Here is a 22,131-nt window from a genome sequence, read left to right as displayed (position 1 = left end):
GAGATGTGTTCCGTCCCCCTGATCATTTTTGTGGCCCTCCTCTGGACCGGAAAATACATATATTCTCTTTTTTGTAAGCCCTCTTTAAGAACTGATAGGGTGCAGTAAGGTATCCCCAAAGCCTTCTCTTCTCTAGGCTGAAACCCCGACTCCATAGAATCATAGAATAGTTTGGGTTGGAAGGGACCTCTAAAGGTCATCTAGTCCAACCCCCCTGACGTGGGCAGGGACATCTTCAACTAGAGCAGGTTGCTCAGAGTCCCGTCCAACCTCACCTGGAATGTTTCCAGGGATGGGGCATCCACCACCTCTCTGGGCAACCTGTGCCAGCGTTTCACCACCCTCAGCTTAAAAAATTTCTTCCTTATATCTAGTCTATATCTAATCCCCTTTAGTTTAAAGCCATTGTCCTCTCACAACAGGCCCTGCTAAAAAGTTTGCTGCCATCTTTTTTGTAAGCCCCCTTTAAGAACTGATAGGGTGCAGTAAGGTATCCCCAAAGCCTTCTCTTCTCTAGGCTGAACAACCCCGACTCTCTCAGCTTTTCTTCATAGGAGAGGTGTTCCGTCCCCCTGATCATTTTTGTGGCCCTCCTCTGGACCGGAAAATACATATATGTTCTCTTTTTAATAAGCACAGCTGCATACAGCTTTCCTTTGTGATGATGGTGCCTCATTTTCTTTTAACACAGACATTAGACCTTCAACAAAAATGCATCTACTATGTAGAGCCAACTGCCCTTGTAAATGCTCCTACTCGTCTGTAACGTAAAGTAGTTCAGGAGAGCATCTCCCAAGGACAGTAAGATGTACGGGCTTGCACTTGTAATGATGTGCCAGAAAACAGGATAGCTGTATATGCACGCTTACTGCAGACCAGCTGCCACAGATAATTTCTTTGAGCATCAAAGCTGGCAGAATAACAAGGGAAGAATCTTGACAGAGCAATACCAATAACAAGTGGAGTTACAAGGTGCTCTTATTATTTCACTTTCAGAGAGACTCCCTTCAAAAACCCAATTCCGAAAACTGTTTGCATTCACACTAGGAAAGCAGAAAATATATATCTCATTTCTTCACACATCAAGTCATGTTTAGAAAACCTATTCATAACTCCTATCAACACATTTGACAGACCACAAAGCAAGACTGACAGCAAGCATGTGGTGAGAATTGCAACAAAAGACACAGAAGATGCAATAACAAATCCCAACTGCTCATGTCTTATAAATCAAATTGCAATATATATCAATGAGGTCAAAGTAGTAAGTATCAGATTAGACTCTGTGGCTAAATTTATTGTTCATATTGACCTTCCACATAAAGCAAAGAAAATTTATGTGAGCAGAGACCGCAGGCCTAGGCACAAAAGGCCAATGACTTATGATATGAGCCCCTAGAAACTTTTGAAATTAATGTATATGTGCCCTATTTTGCAGCTGAAGAGGTTTGGAAATGAAGACAGGGAAAAAAAAGACCAAAGCTTACAATGCGAGTTAAAGGAGCAAGAGATTATTTAAGATCTTTCTTCAACGGCTTTAATAAGACTAAAGACTCTAGTACCATATTGAGAAAAAAGAAGGAAATCTTGAAATGGTTTCCCATATGAAAAACAAAACTCTACAGTCACAGAGGCAAGTCAACAGGAGAGATTAAGAAAATAGAAAGACAAATAAGATAGGTAAAGCTTAAACACATTCAATATGAACAAACGCTGAAATATGAATTTCATGATATTTCATGTCTGAATGCAGAAAAAAAAATCAACGAAGTCTGGTTTAGAGTACTATCAGCTATACTACTACGGAAATCAAAGACTACACATCAAAGAAAAATAAATTGACCCATATATTTCACATGACAACATAAAATACCTATCTTTTATTCAATTGATACTCTGCCTGTGGCTCCTATAAACTAGCTGTCTCCACTGGCTGCTCTAAATTAATTCATAACATCAAGAAAAATAGGCACAGTCTAACCAACTTTTCCAACGGTTTTTACAGTTTGTATTCTCAGTAGTCATCCCTTCCACTTAGCTTCCTCTGAGTTCACAATCAAAAAATCAGAAATAAAAGAAAATTCACCAGAGCCTCGGATTTGTAAAGTGTATCATCCTAATACATAGGAGCATTTCAGAAGTGTAATCCATCTCCAAATCTAATTAAAGCAATATTAATAATATACTTAACACTAAGCTCTAGTTTTCTTTTAAGAGTAAATATCATATACTTCCATGGAGACTATAAACTTTTAAAAAGTAAATATACATTTTTGCCAAAGAATGCAAAACTGCAATTGACCTTTACCTTAACATTGGGGTTTTTTAAGGCAAATCCTCTGTACCACCCTGTGAAGAAAGAACATTTTGTTTTTTAAAGTATGCAAACCATTTCCATATGTAAAACAGATTTCATCTTTCCCTTTTGGACAGATATCACAATTACGCAGTGCTGTCAGACTGCACTCATTTAAAAGACTTTCCATACAATGAAAGGTATTTTGTTTAAACCAGCTCATATTCAGATGACTTAATTCACACAATTTCAGGAATTACTCTTTAACCCTGTATCCCCAAATGTTTCTAACAATGTAACCCAGGTATATTTTGCACTAGACACCACACCAGACAAAAGAGAAATGGTTTCATATTCACTGTAAACATTTATAAATCATTTTTGGACTTCATGTCCTAAATCTATCAACCACATTACTATACAAAATTCATAATATACCTGATTCAAAAGAACAGATCCTACGCCTTCTGTAAGAAAATTTCTTACAAGGTTAACAGCATATAATCCTCATATGAAACCAAAAAATACCTATATAATCCTAAATGATCAAAAAATCATACTGACAGACAAGCCTTAGGTAACATATTAAAGAGGCAGATTATGAAAAAAATGCAACTTTATTTCTCTTACACTAGTAACGGACATTTGCTAAAACCATATTAGTATTCTCTACCTCAGAACAGAGCAAAAGAGAATGTTTAAACTGCTTTAAGATTTAAACTTGTGACTTTGAATCCATTTGAAAGGGTCTTGATGGTAGCCAGGCTTCCCTTGGAAATACCAAGAAAGCAGAAGAATCACAATGAGAACTCCTTGCTGTTTTAACTGTTACCCTCTATGAATGTTTATTAAATAGAGAGATTAAATAAAGTAATGAATTGCCAATTAATTATTATAGAGATTAGAGCTCATCGGAATTGTGAAAAAAATGAAGAGGCCAGAATGTGTTATATTATTGATTTCAAAAATGCGTTAATTTAAGAAAATAAATGAATAGTAATGGGGTTCAAATCAACAGTATACAAAACTTCATTATCACTGGAATTCCAACCTGTGAACTCACCATCACATTTCTCTAATATTTGAACAGTGTCTCCAATCTCCAGTGATAGGCCATGTGGGACTGTCCCTCGAAAACCAGCTATTACTGAAAAAGATAATAAGTTTCAATTATTTACAACATTAAAATAGAAATTATTATTCCTCTTGTTAACAAAAATAGTATATTAACAGGGGAATTTAACTGTTTGTTCTAACAGGCTTACTGAAATTTAATAAGCTGTAGAAAGAATCAGAGGTTAAGCCACTTTTATGAGCAGAAAATTTGAAATACAGGACTTGGAAAAAACCCGAAACACTTACAGACCTACTATACATGAATGGAAAGCTTGTACTGGAGAACACTGTTAGCTAGACCATAACTACCCTGAAGGACAGAAGCTGTTTCATTCCAAATGCTCACACTAACACATATCAGACCTCAGAATTTTGCAACCTGAAAGTGCCAATATTTTTGTTGCCATCTATACCACCCACACACCACAAAAGGAAAACCTTATTTCACATTCGCTTAATGGATGCTATAGACCCAACACTCCATATAATCCCAAACGTGAGGAAATGGCTAGGGGGTGGAGACCAGTAGAGCGTGCTGGTCACTAAAATACGTTAAGTGCACACACAGTCTCCCCTGCAGCCTCCCTGAAGCCAGTGAAGCCCAGGGCATGAGCTCGGGCTGGGACAAGAGCTACGGGAATGGGCTTCCCTTGCTGGAGGTAAAACATGCCTCAGATACAAAACGTCCACCAGAGCAGTGATGCTCCCAAATACTTACAATGGTCAAATTTTGAGTCTTATATTGTTAGTGCTAAAAAAATAGCCAGCTATTTTTTTCACTCAGAACCAAAATAGAATGCTCAAAAGCCACTAAAAATGCTCATTCCTACAAATGCTAAAAATCCATTGACATGCTAGACAGTAATTCAGCTATTCAACCCTGTGCTTACTGTATTTGAAATTCTGAATTAAAATATAGCTTAATTCAGGCCATGAGACCCAGCAATAGTGATTGTGATTCTCTGTATTGTAATATTCTTTTGGAGCTTAGTTTTGAAGTTGAAGAGGAAAACGGCCTTCTACCAATATCAGCAGGGCACGATGCACAAAACTTAGGGGCCTAACAGCAGTCTTAGATAGGAAAACCCAAATCTCACAGCAAAGTAAAAAAAACACCAACTCAGAGGCGTGAGAACAAATCTTCACATGTAAAAGCCAAAAGGAAACCCCATGGGCGCAGATATGCATATAAAGTAACTACTCTTCCACCAAAGGACCTGCAAGGTTTTGAGTCGCAACAATCCATTTTGGCGGCTCTTGCATGCTGTCGGAGGTCTCTCCCACCACAGGCAGAGACTACGCTCAAACACAATATAACCTGTCATCCACCGCCTGTGCTTGTCACATTGTTCATCAAAGGCAGCAGGAGAGATTAGCTGTCAGCAACCATGAAAACAGTAAATTCATTTGGGAATCTTCACCAGAAAGTTCCAGATTTTAAGAGTAAACCAACAGGATATGGTTTGTACTATAGGATGGCATGTATAAAAATGTACAAAAAGTACATTTTTGCCAAATCTTTCTTCAGAATCTGAAGGCTTCAAAAATCACTGAAGTCAATCATCATTTCAATTATCACTAAATTATCACTATGCTTAACCCATGGTCTTTATTTATCCCTTTGAAAAAATGCCTGTGAGATTATGTGCCTGGTCAGTCCCCAAGAGTTTGATATAACATGTGACCAGTATTTGTAGCATTGAGCTTTTTTTTTTTCTTCCCGAAGGCATGTATATTGAATCAATCTCTATTCATTTCAGTGTTCTTCCTACTCTCCAAGGTATTTACACAGAACTAAAATACCCTGAGATAAGCATTATGAAATAAAAAGAGCTACTTTGGTTCCCCCACCACAATCAAGTACACCATTTTGTAAGAGGGTTAGTTGCAAGACAGCATTTGTACAGAAAAAGTTTGTCTAATAGTTGAAAAATGAGAATTTTTCAATTAATTCTTATACAAAGATCTAAAAATTAAAACAGCTTATTAACTAGGAACAGATTAAAATAAAAACAAAACCCCCTGAATATCAATACAATGTATATCTAAATTCATCTGTGGCACTGGAATGACAGGAGTCATTCTGGTCACCTTTCTAGCTTGCAAGAAGCAAAACTGAATTATGAAGCCTGCCAAAATAGCACCTACAGCCACTGAAATAAAATTAAGGAATTAACAGAAGCAGCATGCAAAACCAAACAAAACCAAACCCTTGTGTGTTATTACACTTGTGAGATGCCTTATTTTTAAACTCCATGAGATAAAAAGAGTGACAGTAATTTTCTCCTTAAGAGCCAATATATCCTGTCACATTGTTATGATCTGACTTTGCTGTGACATTCAGTTTTTATTACTTAGTTACTAGATCTGTTAAAGATTTTTTTTTCTCTTTTTTTTTTTTTAAGAGAAGTTTCAAAAAAAACTTTTAGGACAAAAAAAGATTGAAATCTGACACAGTGTAGAAAATAGCTAGAATTCATTTTAGAGTACGTATGGAAGAAAAAAACTATACCTTGAAATATCTTCTAGAAGGATAGCCTGCAGAGTACCAGAAAAAGAAAGAAAGAAACAAGGGCATCACCTGTACCACTGAGCCAGCACATTCACCCGATCCACTCACAGAACTGGCTGGATTCTTGCAGAGGTCTTGCAGTGAGGTCAGGCTCAAAACAGGCAGCCCGTGGTCTTTAGCAATGCCACTCAAAACAAAGCACACTGCAGAGCAGCAGAGAATTTAATGCAAAGCACGGGAATCCACTGATAAACTTATCACACAAATGTTTACTCGGCTAACTTTCTACTACTCAAGTCATGTTACAGAATTGGGACCAAGACAGAAGGTGGTTATTCATGCCTTTTTAGTTTATCTGTGGGGTATATACGTAAGTAGACTATAGGGAGGATAACGATGAAGTCATGGAAGTAGGTAGTTACAGTTCCACCAGAGAGGATCCCAGGGTTCAGCAGTTCAGCTAGGACACAGGGTTCTTAACCAAGCCATGATATAAATCTGATGTACTGAACCTCTTGCCCTTTCCTCCAATGACCACATTGTTCTGCAACACTTTGCAGATGCTCCTTAATTCTTTCTCCTAGTAGTAGTAAGTATATAATTAATCACTCTGCAGTGGCCGTGGCTTAAGGTGTTCTCAACCTAACTTGAGAGCAGTACACATTTATCATACTCACAGAACTGGACTTTTTATATATACAGCATTCACCAAGCCATGTGCATCAAATATGCACCATTTTCATTCTTATAACAACAGTAGCTGGTGTGGTTATCATCTTCTCTTACTTCCATTGCAACCAGACAGCAGAGACCTTAGAAAAGGACGGACAGGAGAAGAGAAATCCACTCTGAATATAGCTCACCTACCAATATCTGCAGTCTTTGCAGATGTGCTGTCCACGTGCATGTCCCCAGGAAGCTAAGTATCAAAAGCACTTACATCTAGATACATTTTTTTGTCATTGTAGTACCTGAAGGTCATATAAATGTCCTGTTTGTGTTTCAAGCACGGGCATAGTGATTGATGCCCTCTTCAATCACCTCTCAGCCACAGGAGGAATGTGGAACTCTACAATAAAAGTTTGTAGGAGGATATATTCTCAGAAGTGTTTTGGAAACTGAGTTCAAATACAGCAGCCAGCTGGCATGATTAAATATTTTCTTGCTGCCAAAGGGTACTCAGAGGATAAGAAAGCAAGACAACACAGGACACAAAAACCTAATCCATACAGAAGGTGAAATCATATGGTGAGAACTACAGTGACATGCAATATTAAAGCAGCTTTGGGTTTAATGCCAAGCTTAAAATTTTTAGGTGCAGTGAACCCCAAGTTATGAAACAACCCATTTCCATGAGAACTATGGAGAGATAATCAGAAAAAGAAGAACCTTTATGAGATAACCAGTTAAATTACCTTTCTGTGATTAACTGCTAAAATTAATCAAATGTGCTAATATTTTCTTAATATTCTTCTCCTACATTTCAATATAACAGTCAGTTCAATCAAGAACATGACATAAGACATCCTTTCTATGTGTTTCACAAAGTTTTTCACTACAAGGATGTGTGTGAATAATTGTAAAGAGGTTTCCAATCCTTACCTTCATATCAGACCACCACTGCAATTAGGAAAAAGAGGAAAGAGAAGGAATAATCTGATGGAGCTCTTATGTTCAGCTTCTCAAAAGAAACTTCATCTTTCTGCTCTCATCCAAATCACTGCCTGTCTGTGCTCACTGTTGGACAGTTTTACATATGCAAGCACCTGGCGTATAAAAAGATCAATCCAAGCCCAAGGTCTTAATTAAAGCCTAAACTAAGTTTTTTGGTGCAGGAACTCACCTTCTGCTCATCTAGAGCACAGATAGCATTGCTATTCTAAAAAATAAAACAAGATTCTTTTTCTACTTGCAACTAGTGCATTCAAATCTTACATGTGAGTTAGCATTATAAAGACGGATTTGAGACTCACCAAGAGCATGCTGGGTTTCATGGCTGGCTTGACTTTTTGTTTATAAGATGAAAATGTCTCAAAGGGTGCAATGTGACATGGTGCTCAAGATGCCCGCCTGCCACAAGTTAAAATTAAGCTCAACACTACGAAAGGAGACACACAGTACACTGCTGTTCCTAGCCGAGTAGCAGGACGTAGAGCCCCACATATAAAGGAATCAACAGCAGTAGAAGCAACATCTACAGCAACTACTAATACCTCAAAAATGAACATTTGTACCACAATAGCAGACTCAGGTTTCACATAATAAAAACCAGTCCTTCAACTGAAGAAAGAGATGGGGGGAAAGGATGTGGGGTAGGAAAATGTAATTACTTTAATAATTACTTTAATAATTACTTGGCCATATTGTACATGCTAACTGCTGGAGTAAAAAATAGACTCCAGTTCAATGCCCCAAGTCATGATGCCCCAACTATCAGAGGTAGCATATGAACCACACAGAAATGTGGTAAAAACACACTGGAAAATAACAGATTTGGAGGATGGGAACACTGTGTCAGAGGGACTGGTTTTGACTGGGAGCAAGATGCTCTGATAGAAAAGGAATTGATTAGCTGGTAACAGAGGTGGGTGGCCCACTTCAAAGTTTTGCTTGGGGTTATATTCCTAAAATTTTAATGCCTGAAATAACTGGAGATCTGCATGTAAGAAGTCAGGAGGCTCATGAACTCATTATTGTTCTTTTCCTCTTAACAGATGACCGGAAGCTATCATTGATTCCAGATATTATCTGCTATAATTGAAATCAGGTCCTCTCAGTGGCAAAAGCAATTTTTAAAGTTTTTATTCTGCACTTAAAGTGCCATTCTTTCACCATATTGAGACTTTCAGGTACAACCATTTCAAGGGGTTTCTTTTCTATTCAACAGTTGAAAAAATAATCAAAAAAGCTTTAATAAATGAAATCAGAGAGCTTCTAACATTATAAAGTTGTTATATTAGTTAAAACAATCATTTACTGTTGCATTGTTCCTTTATGATGGAAAATTGAGCTTGTTTTTATGCAGTTTTTTAGCTGATGAGTAATGATGTGTATATATTACCTTTGAGGAAGGCTCTGATTCAGTGGTCTTTATTGCAGAAATGTAAAAAACTATCCTTTGATACGTACTTATGGACAGTAAATACAACAGACATCTGGCACTGTAAGCAGCTGCAGAAAATGCAACCTTAGAGAGAGTACATCATCAGGACAGCCATTAAAAAAAAAAAAATCAGACCAACCACTCTACCCAGGATACTGTTTGTAAACTCATGTCTGAAGCTACTGACCACTGGCAAGCAATGCAAGCATCCAGTGTTAGAGCTCTCAGTATTTTGTGGCACAGGGATCTCCTGAGCCAGACATGGTATTTCTGTGTTCAACAACCATTGACGGATTCTTCTTCTATGAATTTGCCTAACCGGGCTTTACATGCATCGTCATGTCAGTGTCCACAAACTCACAGTAAGCTTTCCAGTTTGAATATGTTTCATGGAAAAAAAAGTCTTCCTTTTGTTTTACAGTGCCACTTAAAATTTCATTTCATGTCCCCTTGTTCTTGTGGGAAAGTTTGAACAAGCAATTTCTTGTCACCCTCTCTGCACCTTAGCTGTACCTTTTTCAGGATGACGCTGCTTCTCCTCAAAAGAAGCTGAAGAACCTTTTTAGATTTCTAAATAGGCAGAATTTTTAGAAGCATAAACACACAGAGGCATACAACTTTGCTAATGCAGAATGGCCAAAGCTTACTCTAAAAGGCCATCACGTGCACTGAGCTTTGCCTACATATGAATTGATCTGGATGGAGTGGCATGATAGCATAGCTACATGCTCATGCTTCTAACACCCGAGTTAATTCAGGCATCTGTTCAGTAATGCATTGTGCTGCCTACAGATACCTTAGGAGGCTTGCTGCAAACAAAAAACAAGCTAATGAAGACAGTGACAGAAAAGCAGAGAGGAGGCAGGGGGTTGGGGAATCAAACTAATCTCCTTTCAATAAACACTATATGAATGTTAGTTTCAATAACAGAAGTGATCCTTAAATCTCTTGCAGATTACTGAGGATAAACACTCTCAAATTTATATTGAAAGGAAGGAATGTGAGTTCTCTCGCCTGCATATGTACACCACAATTAAAAGGATCAAACACATAGCTCCGATGATGACAATCCAGGACTCCTGAGCCACGTGTGGCTTTTGAACATCTCAAGTGCGGCTCATGTGCAGCAGTCAATTGTTCTTAAGAGATGAGTGCTTGCACGGAATTTTCCTAATAAGAACATTTATTGAACAGCTATTCATGAAAATACCTCAAGGCACATCAAAAATCATCAAAAAAGTTTGTATCAATGTCCAAGCTTGAAAATACTATATAAAGTAGAATACTTACAACGGTTCTTCACTTGTCTGAAAAACAAAACCATCTGGAATTCCTACTGCTAATAGCACCAGCTACCTATACAGATAAGGCAAATGCCAAGTCTGAAATACACAAAGGACACAGAGCTGCAGCAGACTGTATTCCCTCCTGTGCTGGTCTCAACATTTGAATTCAGAAGGTAATCACTTTCAAATCCCCGGTTACAATGCTGCCAAAAACCACAGGACAATTCTAACATAGATAATCAGTTTAGTGTGACTGTCTGAACATTTGTCAAGCTCTCCTCATCCTGCATCTCAGCTACAGGCAGGAGCCTTATCATCTCTTTGATAATAGCTTGATCGGTTCTCCCAATACCTGCAAACATTTTTGCTAACTCTTTCCTTTGGGTACCCTAGCTATTAGGCACTATATCTTAGAAAAGAGCACTAAAAGTAACAAGTGATTGCACCTATTTGCTGTTGAGAATGGCTGCCAATCTAGAACACCAAAACTGGAATAATTCAGCATGTACCACCAGGGTCCCTGTCCCTGCAGGTATGAGATTTCATTTATTGTTTTTCTTCTTCTATGAAATAGCTAGTTAAGCCCTTTATATTTCTTGAACTCCTGCTGCATCTTGTTATGTCTACATCTTGTCCCTGCTAAGAGCAATTTCGTGATTTGCATTAGTTCTGGAACCAGGAATTTAAAAGTAAAAAGAAAATAAAACAAACAGGTCTTTACAAGCCTAGAAAACCTAGTACACCTTAGAGTCTATGAATAGATGATACAGCTCCTCTCTATGAATTTGCTCAGGAGTCTCCTTCTCTACAGAGAAGGAACATCAATGTAAAACCTGTCAGAGGCATCACAGTAGAAGGCGAGGTATAGATTTCATGCATTCAATCAAATTATAATAAAGGAACTAGTCTACATGCAGTTCAACCAACTGGTCTCACTTACAATTCTCTAATGTAGAGCTACAGATGCAGTATCGATGCACTAAGACTGCCATCTTGAACAGTAAGTGTGAATTAAGTGCCATTTTAAGTGCCATTTTCCTTCATTACTTGGAAACAGCAACAGCTTAAAAATCCAGCTAGTAGAAAGGAGTAAGTGGAAAAAAGTAGATTACGTTAAGATGACATTATCTATGAGAACAACCTTTTTTACTTAAAAATAACTGTGTTATTCACTATGACTTTTATTAAGACTAAGTATTTCCGAAGTTCTAAGCATTTTCAAACTTTCTTGAGTAATTACTTTAATTTTTAATAGCATGATCAAGGAAAAGAACTATTGCTATTTAACTTTAACTTGAAAAAGTCTTCATGATTTGTTCATCGCCTTTGGGGAACCAAAGTTTCTGATTAAAATCAAATAAACCACCAGGGTTTTTTGTAACTTCCTGCAGGTGTCAGGTATGGTAAAGAAGGGAAGTTAATGTATTCACAGCACAAGTGCATCATCTGAGGTCCATCGAAACCAACAAAGCCCTTTGATCGCAGATACCAGATCTCATGACAACTCTTCAGTGCATTTTGGACCTCATTAAAGCATGAGGTAGTGCTCACCAAAACCTCCAAAAAGTTAAAATTAAGAGACACAAAGTTCTACATGATTTCAAAACCAGATCCATGGTGATACTTTTGTATATGCCGGAAGGTTCGCTGGCTACCTGTCATATCCCTACAAAACCAGCAGAAATTGAACGGGAAAACTGAATGCCTCGCATAATCATAGACACAGGGGATATCTCCCAGAAAACACTTAACTTTTTTCAGAATAATATGAAGACGCTTATTTTACAGTAAGCCTTGAATAGACGAGTACGTCGTTACAATTTCATGCTGACTTAATGAGAGAACACTGGGTATGGTCCAAAGTCTAATGACCACACATTTCCCCATTCTCCTCTTTCCTCCCCAAAAGCATTATAACAAATCATGCTGTTCCAAACTTGGGGGGCATAATTTCACAGCCTTTAACAAACTGCAAGTAGCGCCGTGCAAAGCCAAGCTCAGAAGTGCTGTAGTCTTGTGAACTGCAAAGAAAACAAGAGCGCTGCACAAGCTGCAGCATTACTCTTCACCAACTATCAGAGCCACCCAAGGGGAACACAGTTAGACAACAGTACAGTAGCTGAGAAACCCCATGTGTTTGGTATCAAAGAGTTTGGCAAATGAGACTGGTTTCCCTTTAATATTTCACTGTTTACTCCCATTCAAGTAATAAATAGCATTCAAGGAAGCCAAGAAAAACAGAGCGTAAGTTTTCTTCACTAATACAAAAGAGGGAGAGCACCCATCTTCCACAGCAAAATTTTTCTGACAGGTCCATCAAATGACCTTGTGGAAACACTGTCCGGTTTTTTTCTATTTCCTTTGGAAGAGCAGGGTTTAACTCTGTACTTGACCTGCCATCGGTGGAAGACAATAAAAAAAATTGCTGGAAAACCAGTGGAACTCAAACACACACACAAAAAAAACCAACCCAAAAAAATCAATACATCCTGCAATTTTCAATGCCATTACTTTTCAGCTTGTCTGGTGCCATTGCATTTCAGATGAGTTTTAGTCTCCTGGTAATCTGTATTTCTCTGACATTCAACCATTTAATTATAAATTTATTTTAAGTATTTTCATTTTACCACTAAGAGTTCTGTTTATTTTGACTTTAACCTACCTGCAATGTTCTCTCTAGCATTTTATAACTCAAGAAATTATTCTGCTTTTGTAAGCTGAGCCTTAACCACATTGCTACTTACAATGCATACTCATTAAATGTCAATTTTTTGCTGCACATCAAAAATTATTGAAATATGGTTTTAATCATGAGTAGTCTTTTCTTCAGTAATGAAACAAAAGCCCTACCAACTTATTCAATAAGCAAATTGTGCAATTTAGCTGACATTAAAAATAAACTGTAATTGTGAGCTTCTGTAGCCTGTCCTACAGGTCAGCCAATTCTCTGTAGATAAAAACTCAGTATCAGAAAACCTCTTGAAAGACAGGACAGTTTGGCAAGGTGTGGAATTAAGTGCAACTAAGAAAGACAATGATTACAAATCACTTACAAGTACCCTGGCACATGTTTTTTATCTTAAATGAGGCAGAACTTTCTTGATCTAGTGTAATTGAGAGGCGTTTCAAATACACTGGAATACAACTATCAGGACTCGTAAAGCAAAACTACTTTCTCCTGTGAAAATCCTCAGAGACTGCTGAATGCAAGTTTAAACATCCCACTCTGGCTTTAAGCTGGTTTATTAGGTTTAATGGTTGGAAATAACCACTGCACTTTTCAGCCTGATTTCAACAGTTGAGCCAGCAGAATTCAGTATATTTAGCCCTGCAGAGTTTCATCACTAATCCATAATCCCCGTAAAATTAAAACTTCAGGGATATTTAATGTAATCCCACAAGTATCTTAAAATGTGTGACCAAACAAAAATGTAACAAGTGCACACACTTTTCTCCTAATCAAAGCTCTGGGAAAAAAAAACCCTGCCTGGATGTATACTTTTAACAGTATCTCTGTGGTGTCATGGTGTACTTTCAGAAGTGCAACTGTAGGATCCTCTTGAAAAATCAGAACCTTCACATCCTGCTCATGCTTGCTTAAGAACAGTGCCTGTTACTCCAAAATCAAGGGTGAAGAGGGTTTAGGTTCAGTTGGCGGCTGTTTATAAAAGCGCACAAGAACATGAGAAAAATGTATCTGAGAAACATATGCAACCAATTAGGATAATGAAGAATGCTGACGAGGGGGCAATTGTTCTGTTGTGATGTGATGGGGGGAAGGAAGTGTATGAGCAAACGGTCCTCTTTAAATGTTTATATTACAATTCATCGCTGTACCTGAACATTTATCTTTTTATGTACGAGTATTTAAAGAGACAAGATGATTCTTTTGGTTTTTAACACCTTGGGAGAGTCACTAAGAATAACTGCCATTGTAACAGTTCTCTCCTTACCCCTTCCTCTAGACTTGGCACAGAAACCTAGGAATACATTTGGGATACCACGCGTCCAGGAAAGCATGGAAAACAGTGATGTATTTCTAAGAAATGAGTACTGGGAGACACACGTTATCATCCTGCACCATGAAATACTTCCTGAATGAAAACACGTTATCATCCTGCACCATGAAATACTAGTGAAGGTCTAGTCAAGGTCTTGACAAGCAACTGGGCAGTCCCAGGCAAACCGGACACAGGTACTTCTTTTCTTTCAGTATTAAGGAGTTTCACCATCCTTCTCCAGATGAAAGAACCTACAGGACTCTTTCCTGAAACTCTTAAAAAAACCACAAGAAGTTAAAACTCTATTTTGTAAATAAGAAAAATGAGCAGAGACAGGTAAAAAGACTTGTGTCAGCCCGGTGTCTGCCAGCAGGTTAGGAACAAAGCTGAAATAAGCTAACTCAAATCAAGCAGATTTGCAATCTATCCACTTGGCCACTGTCCATGCCCATTAAGCCACATTATGTATTTGTTTTGCACTTAACCAAGGTACAAAACTCACAGACTTAAAGGAGAAGAAGCTGCCAAACTTCACTTGAAGGGGCATGGGTGAGGCAGGGAATGAAGGGAAATGAAAGTCAAGGCAAAATCAGTAGCAAAGAAGAGCAGAGCCTCCTCCCAGGAGGCTCCTGCCCTGGAAGGGACCGCTCCCAGGGAGGGACAGCAAACAAACAGCAACTCCAGGGCTAGACTTGGCCACAGTGCCATAATTCATCAAGAGGGCCATCACGTCACATCACACACAGCTGACATAATTATTACACTAATTTAAAATAATTCATTTTCTTAAATACAGGGGGGTTTGTCCCTACAATTAATAGCCTCCTGGGGATCCAGATAGAATAACAAAGGCCTCATGGGATTTATCCAGCATCTGAGGTAAGGAGAGGACAAAGTTGTATTTTCCTCCCATGCTTGAAAAGCCCTTCTGAAACAAGAGTATGAAACTTGAGCAGAAGACCCCTTGCAAAAAGAGATTCTACAAATAAGTAAATTTATGCAAATGAACATTTACTAAGTGATAAACCACGGTGATCAAACCTGTGGTTGTTATGCATGTGGTTAAACAAATTATTTGGTCAGGTAGTGGAGTGTGAATGGATTTTTGCCATTGCACAGCCATTAAACATTTTTAACATCTGCCTTCAGAAACTGGTTCCCAGTTTATTGGGCTTTTTGCTTTTTGTTTGAACACCCTTAGAAAGGACATATTAATTCAGAAACTAATTGGCAGGAATAAATCACCCAGACCTTACCATTGTCAATTATAAAAAACAAAACAATAATTACACATGTGACTGTACCATGAAGCATCTTGTCAGTGTCCTGCAGACACAGCAGACAAAATTGCAGTGTCCGCAGAGAAAGTAAAGACAGATTGTTGCAGATTACCCTGGGAATTCCTTATATGAGGTTTTCCTCTCTGCTATGAACACTAATATCTCAGAAAGCAATTTATTCCTTAAATAAATGTCAACAAAAATCATTTACCACAATTAAATACCCAGTTTCCTTCTTTCAAAGACCAACTCACAGCTGTACGGTGCTGCAGGAAGAAAGCAGTATTGCCCAACAGCAATGACAGTGCTCAGGAATCCACCAGGCAAAAAAACAAGTGAAGAAACCACGGTTCCCACCAATGTAGCCTAAGAAAAAAATTCTTTCCGAGTCTGGAAGTAACACTACCCATAGAAGCAGGAGCAAGACACAACAAGCAGGTAAGTCAGAGTTTTTATCTGCATCAAGAGGACCACCTCCACCCTATCCTATGCTCTATCTCAAAGGTCAATGCTTCAGGTAACAGCTGTAGCTGCCACCATGACAATAAACAAGCAAACAGAAAACCTACAGTTAAGGTATAAGCAAAACTCTGCTTAATCAGACTCAGCTTGTGGCAAGTGGCAGATGACAATCAATGCATAGTATCCAAAGCATATATGAAACCAATTGCTGTAGTGCTCAGAAGTTCTGCCACTACCAAAATCCATGGTGAGGCTCCCACTTGCAGAAAATTTTCTTCCACATTTTTGGAATTAATGGAACAAGAAGAACCGGAACAGGTTCTGGTTAGAGAAAGACAGGAAGGCTCATGAGGGGGGTATGCATCATCTTCCACTGCGGTACAGAACTGAGCCTAGAAAAGAGATCTAACTGACAAGATATTACCAAGGTGTGCAAATCACAAACGATATGGGAAAATGAACGTGGAATTATCATCCCCTTCTCCTCAAAGCATAATAACTTCAAGGAATGAATGATCTGGCAGCAGATTGGAAATGAACCAAATAATATTTTCACAAAAGCACAATCAAGTTATGGAACATCATCGTCACAGAACTCTGTGATGGTCAAAAATAGGAGAAGTTTTTAAAAGGGGTTACAGATATAGGAGGACTTAAGTACAACAGTCCTAATGCACCCTTTGGCTTTGGAAGTCTCTAAAAACTATGGTTAAATTTATACTTTCCTTATTTCTTACACACTTTCCCAATAGAGGATTAATGGACAGGTAAGAGACATCTGTGGTTTGATCCAGCTTGACAGTTGTTCAGTTCCTATACTCCACCAAGCAGTTTCTAGTATTAACTTCAGCTTAAGTAGCAATATACAGGTGTTGAAAATTAGTAAATTAGACCATCAGTAGACTGCAAGGATGTTTTTAAAATTGAGTGAAGCAAGCCCTTAGGACTGATAAGATGAACATCTTATCTTATAGTAGACATGTGGCATGTCTACTATATGGAGATTTCTTCTTTTTAAACGAAAGATTTTCAAAACCACTGAAAAAAATCAGCTGCTGAGAGCCAAGCCAAATGCTGAATCTGAAGATGGCTAAGCACAAACATACTTTAAAAACAACAGTAACTTTCCTTAGACTTATCTGGCTTTAAAACAACTGTATGATTTAGTATTTCTGCATTATTCCCTTCCCCTCTCAAAAAATCATTTGCCTGAGACCTCTGAATTTAAGTAGTTGAGATACCAACACAAATACAGAATCACTGGGAGCACCACACATGAATAAACACTGTTTTGGATTTCATTCAGCAGCAGCTTTTGATCCATATCATAATCCTACTCACTAATTAAAACTATTACAGGTGTGTAAATAATCAATAACACACCCAGCCTGTAATGGGTTTATTCTTCCTAACAGCGAATTGAAGAGACCAAATCAAAGAAAAATGACATTTTATGGAGTAGAAAGTATTTGCAACCCAATACACAGTTAAACTTGGGGAGGAAGAGGAAAGTATGAGGCTCACCAAGGCTTGCAACATTGCTTCTAACTTTCTTAATTTAAATATAGTATATTCAACTCACTTATAAAAAATATGCAGCTTATTAACTCTAAAATTACCATCCCAATTAAATGGAATCCTTTTTCCACTTCACTAAGATTATCTGAAAGGTCAGCCAACAATCACTGCTGGGCTCGCACTGAAATTCATTAGTTCCAACCACCAGCAATGTTAGTGGCTATGATAATCACACTCATTGGTGGTTTGGTTAATTCAACTCACTTATAAAAAATATGCAGCTTATTAACTCTAAAATTACCATCCCAATTAAATGGAATCCTTTTTCCACTTCACTAAGATTATCTGAAAGGTCAGCCAACAATCACTGCTGGGCTCGCACTGAAATTCATTAGTTCCAACCACCAGCAATGTTAGTGGATATGATAATCACACTCATTGGTGGTTTGGTTACTTGCGCCAGAAAGAGATACCACTATGTGACCAACATAATCCTACCTAATCCTTGAAGGCTTGCATGTAAACCACTGAAGTGTCACAGAAAGGAAATTATATATGAGCAAAATCAGTGAAGTAAAGTGTTAGGACTTTTCAGACCTGTTTTCTAAAACGTATAGCAATTAGACAATTTTATGCTTTTGGTCTCCAAAAGAATTGGAGATGTCAAACGAGCCAAAACAGCATATTCTTGCTCAAGCACATCTTGTGGAATTTGCAGCCTTTCTATTTCAGCTGGATTAGACACGAGAAGAGACAAACTATGAATTTTATTTGGAAATACCCCTACCAACACTTCACCTTTTCTGAAAAAAAGTTGGCGTACTGATTATGAAATTAGATGTGTTTATTTTCATCTGCCCTTTTGTTTCTATTTTACTGTTTCAACTCTTTCCCCTCCTTTTTTCTTTGTAAGGACTGAAACAACCACCAACATTGGCACATAACAAGCAACAACCAGTAAAAGGAGTGATCAAACAGTGATGGATGAATTAGAATTAAAAGTTAAACTGAAGAGATCTTTAATTTGTGCCTTTGTAAAAGCAGCACAGTAGTACCCAGGACACAGAAAGGGCCTGATGGTAAGTGTGGAGATCGGTCTCCATTACAAATACTAAACTGATTAATGGAATTATTGTAATGTAGGGCAAGTACTTGCCGAATCAAGACTAAAATATCATCTTAATGATTCAACCTTGCTTTGCCCAGGTAGGCTTTTGAGCTATGAACATACTCCATCAGGACTAGGGATTTACATAAAATATTCAGGGTTGACCTGGTTTCATCAATGTTAGCCCTATTTAAAACTTGTACGGCTAGCACTGGGAAGTGGAATTAGATGACAGAACAACGGTGTTCTGGCTTTTATGTTTTTGGGTAGGTTTTTCCCCTTTAATAATGCTTAAAGTATATTTAATTTATTCCAATACTATTGAAAAAAAGTTAACCGAAGTATAGTAGAGCAAAAATGGGGCAATTCAGATAGATGTATTTTATCTCATGCCTCCTGAATTTAAGGTAGTACTGAATGAGATGCTTTCCAGTTTTGGCTCCTCCCTTATTAAAAAAATATTCTTTTCATCTTTGGAAGCATATCTCTTGCAATTTAGAACTTCATCCTTAATTCCATTTTTTTCAACAATAAAATTATTAATGCCTTTCAAAACTATGGATTATTCATAAACTACAACACACGACCCATGTAGAATTACATATGCTGATTCCTAGTGAAGTAGCTGGAAGTAGCAGCACAAGTGGCAAAATAGCCACTACTAGAATCATAGAATCACTTAGGTTGGAAAGGACCCTTAAGATCATCGAGTCCAATTGTAGAATATACTACACTATACCCATATATACTATACTATACCCGTTTCTCAGCAGACTAATTAACTCATGCCTACTCACCACACAAAGGTATCTAATCTCAATTTTGGTATCCAACAGAGGTGTTTCAGAGTCACTTTGGTATGTCTGCAAGACGCTACATTCTGCCATACAGCCATGAATACCCAAATGTCAGAGTGGGTTTTGCTTTTCTCATATTTCTAGTATAACAAAGATGGGAAAAGCAAAGACACTACCAGACTTTGTCATAGTGTGGTGACAAAAAGAATACTCTGGCAATGACTTACAAAATTTTGGCACAGGACAAATGTTTCCAGTTGGGTTTGCCCTGGAATTCATAACATAAAGGTGACTGCCGGAACGGCCAGTGTGAACCTGCAGCTGCAATATTTTGCCTGATATAACTTAGAAACTTAAAACCATGAAAAAAAGACAGTATTTTCTTACATAATAAAAAAAAAAACCCCACCCCAAAAACCCAACAACAACTCACAAACAAAAAAAAACCCAACCAAACAAAGAAAAAACAAGAATCAGTAAAGGAAAATGAATCAAGGACTTAATCAAAGGCTTACGATGAGAAACTGTGTATTATTCCCAGTAAAACAAAAGTGGTGATGTAAACACAACTGCTAAAACTACTGTAGCCTTCAACATAGAATTCACTGGAATTCTTAATCTTGCTATAAGACTCTAAAGTAGGTCACAGCAAGCTTAACAAAATTTGACAGAAAGCAAAGACTAAGGGGTAATAGTATGCAAATCACCTTCCTTGCAAAGTTGATACTTCTCCCCCCTCCTTGATTTAGACCAAGCCCGAACTACAAAAGGATCCATTGTCTCTGCAAACAGAAGAATATTTATATAGACACCTTTAAAAATAAGTATTAATGACAAACCATGTGCTTTTAGACCACTTCTAATTGATCTAGAATTCTTTCAGTATTTATTTTTTCTTAAGTAGTGATTCACAGCTGCTCAGTATTATCTTAAATGCTATGATTAGAAGGTATTAAAGAGACTGAATACATTATATAGAAATCCTAGTTCAAAATATACATATATTTATAAACTTTTTTTTTTTAATTATGCTCTTAGAACTCAGGCTTAATGGGGAATTTAATCTAACTTTTGCACAGAAGTATTTTAGAACAAATTTTAAGTAAATTATGTACTTGTGAAAGGTAGAGGAAAATACCAGAGTTATTTCTTTGTGAGCAACATTTGTAAGTAAAATTTATGTAACCATGTTTATCTTAATGTTCAGCACATCCTGAAAATTAGGTTTATTGGTAAAACAAAGAAAAAATGACTCAAGAATAAAAAAAGTCTGCAAAGTGTCTGGCTTCCTTACATTACAAACTGTATTCATGACTTTCAGCACTTAATATGCTTAACACTTAACACTTAGTAAGTTAAATAATTAAGTGAAATTTGTCTCTTCCCTATATTCAATGAGTTAACTTGGACATTTAGGATATTAGAACTTCAAAACAGTTTTGTTTTGTCCAAGGGAAGGCCAATACTTGAGGATAAAATTCTTCATTATAAGTAAAACTCTTGTAAACAGCTCCCAAATCATATTCTTAAATCTGAAAAGTATATTCTGATAGACAGTTATTATATCTAGAGATTTTGTTTCAAGCTCAATGTTTCAGATTTCATCCTGGGAATAGAGCACTCATGATATCATCAGTTAAAAGCAAGATGCTACTGCACAAACACTGCACTCAACATAGCATGTTAATCTTGTTCTAGATTATTATACCCAGGAAATAATCTAGCTAACTCCTGCCAAGCAGCTTTTATTTTTTTCTTTTATTTCTTTACACCCTTTTTTAAAAACAACATTTTCAGACTTAAGTACTGTACACTTGCGGGGCTTTGATACAAAAAGTTAAAACAAAAATGGTTATGGTAGGGAAAATTATACTAGATATAATACAGTGACTAGGTGAAACCATGCGTCTTAAAATTTGTGTTTTGTTCTCTACATTTTAAGAGCCACAATACTAGACTCACGTTTATTGTCAATATACAGTCATGTTTTCAGATGTCTGCTTTGTAATCAAGGTAGCTGTATGTAAGGGAATCTTCCAAACCCAAATCTTCCTTAAGGTGCCAGAACAGAACTTCCTAACGCTGTTTAATGAGGCTTTAAATATTCAGTAAATCAAGTGCAACAGTTTAGAGGATCTGTCTATCCATGCCCGGGTTATATCACGAGTGCTTTCTCCATTGCTAAGAGGTTGGTGATGTGTGTTAGCCAACTGGCCTTTGGGTGGGGAATGGGAATCAAGGATCACTAGACTTTAATGACTTCTATCTATGGAAACCAGACCAAGCTCGCTGTAAGGGGAAAAAACTCCAAGAGAGAATCATTTTTGTCAATTATTAATGCAGATTCTTGCAAATCTTGGTCTCAGGTGGGTGGAGGTGGAGAGATTTGGAAGAAGCAGCAAAAGGAACTGGAAGAATTGAGGAATCTGAGGAAGTCACAGAAAGGTTCTACAGGAGAGAAAGACGGGAGCTTATTCCCATACCAGGGAACTCCTAGGAGGAGGACAAAGGGATTGTGGGAACGATTCAAAGTTGATGCGATGTGAGGTAGGGGGAAATATAAGAATGAGCCTTTCAAAGACTGCAATGTAAGCAAAAGAAAGCCAGCACCAGAGAAGTTAGGAAACCAAGGCAGGGAGGAAATGTAGAAAC

The 22,131-nt window shown here is 37.5% G+C and overlaps 1 protein-coding gene across 1 annotated transcript in view; it reads right to left on the bottom strand.

Moving 5' to 3' along the window:
* DOCK4 (dedicator of cytokinesis 4) overlaps positions 1–22,131 on the bottom strand; it is a 262,389-nt gene that overhangs the window by 164,251 nt on the left and 76,007 nt on the right. The window contains 2 exon segments of the mRNA XM_019474045.1: positions 2,309–2,349; positions 3,360–3,443. Coding sequence (XP_019329590.1) covers positions 2,309–2,349; positions 3,360–3,443 — 125 coding nt within the window.

This window comes from Aptenodytes forsteri, unplaced genomic scaffold (assembly GCF_000699145.1).
Source record: "Aptenodytes forsteri isolate BGI_AS27 unplaced genomic scaffold, ASM69914v1 Scaffold166, whole genome shotgun sequence".
Taxonomy (NCBI): Eukaryota; Metazoa; Chordata; class Aves; order Sphenisciformes; family Spheniscidae; genus Aptenodytes; species Aptenodytes forsteri.
Note: the sequence above shows the minus strand (reverse complement) of the source record. Positions and strands in the feature narration are given on the sequence as shown.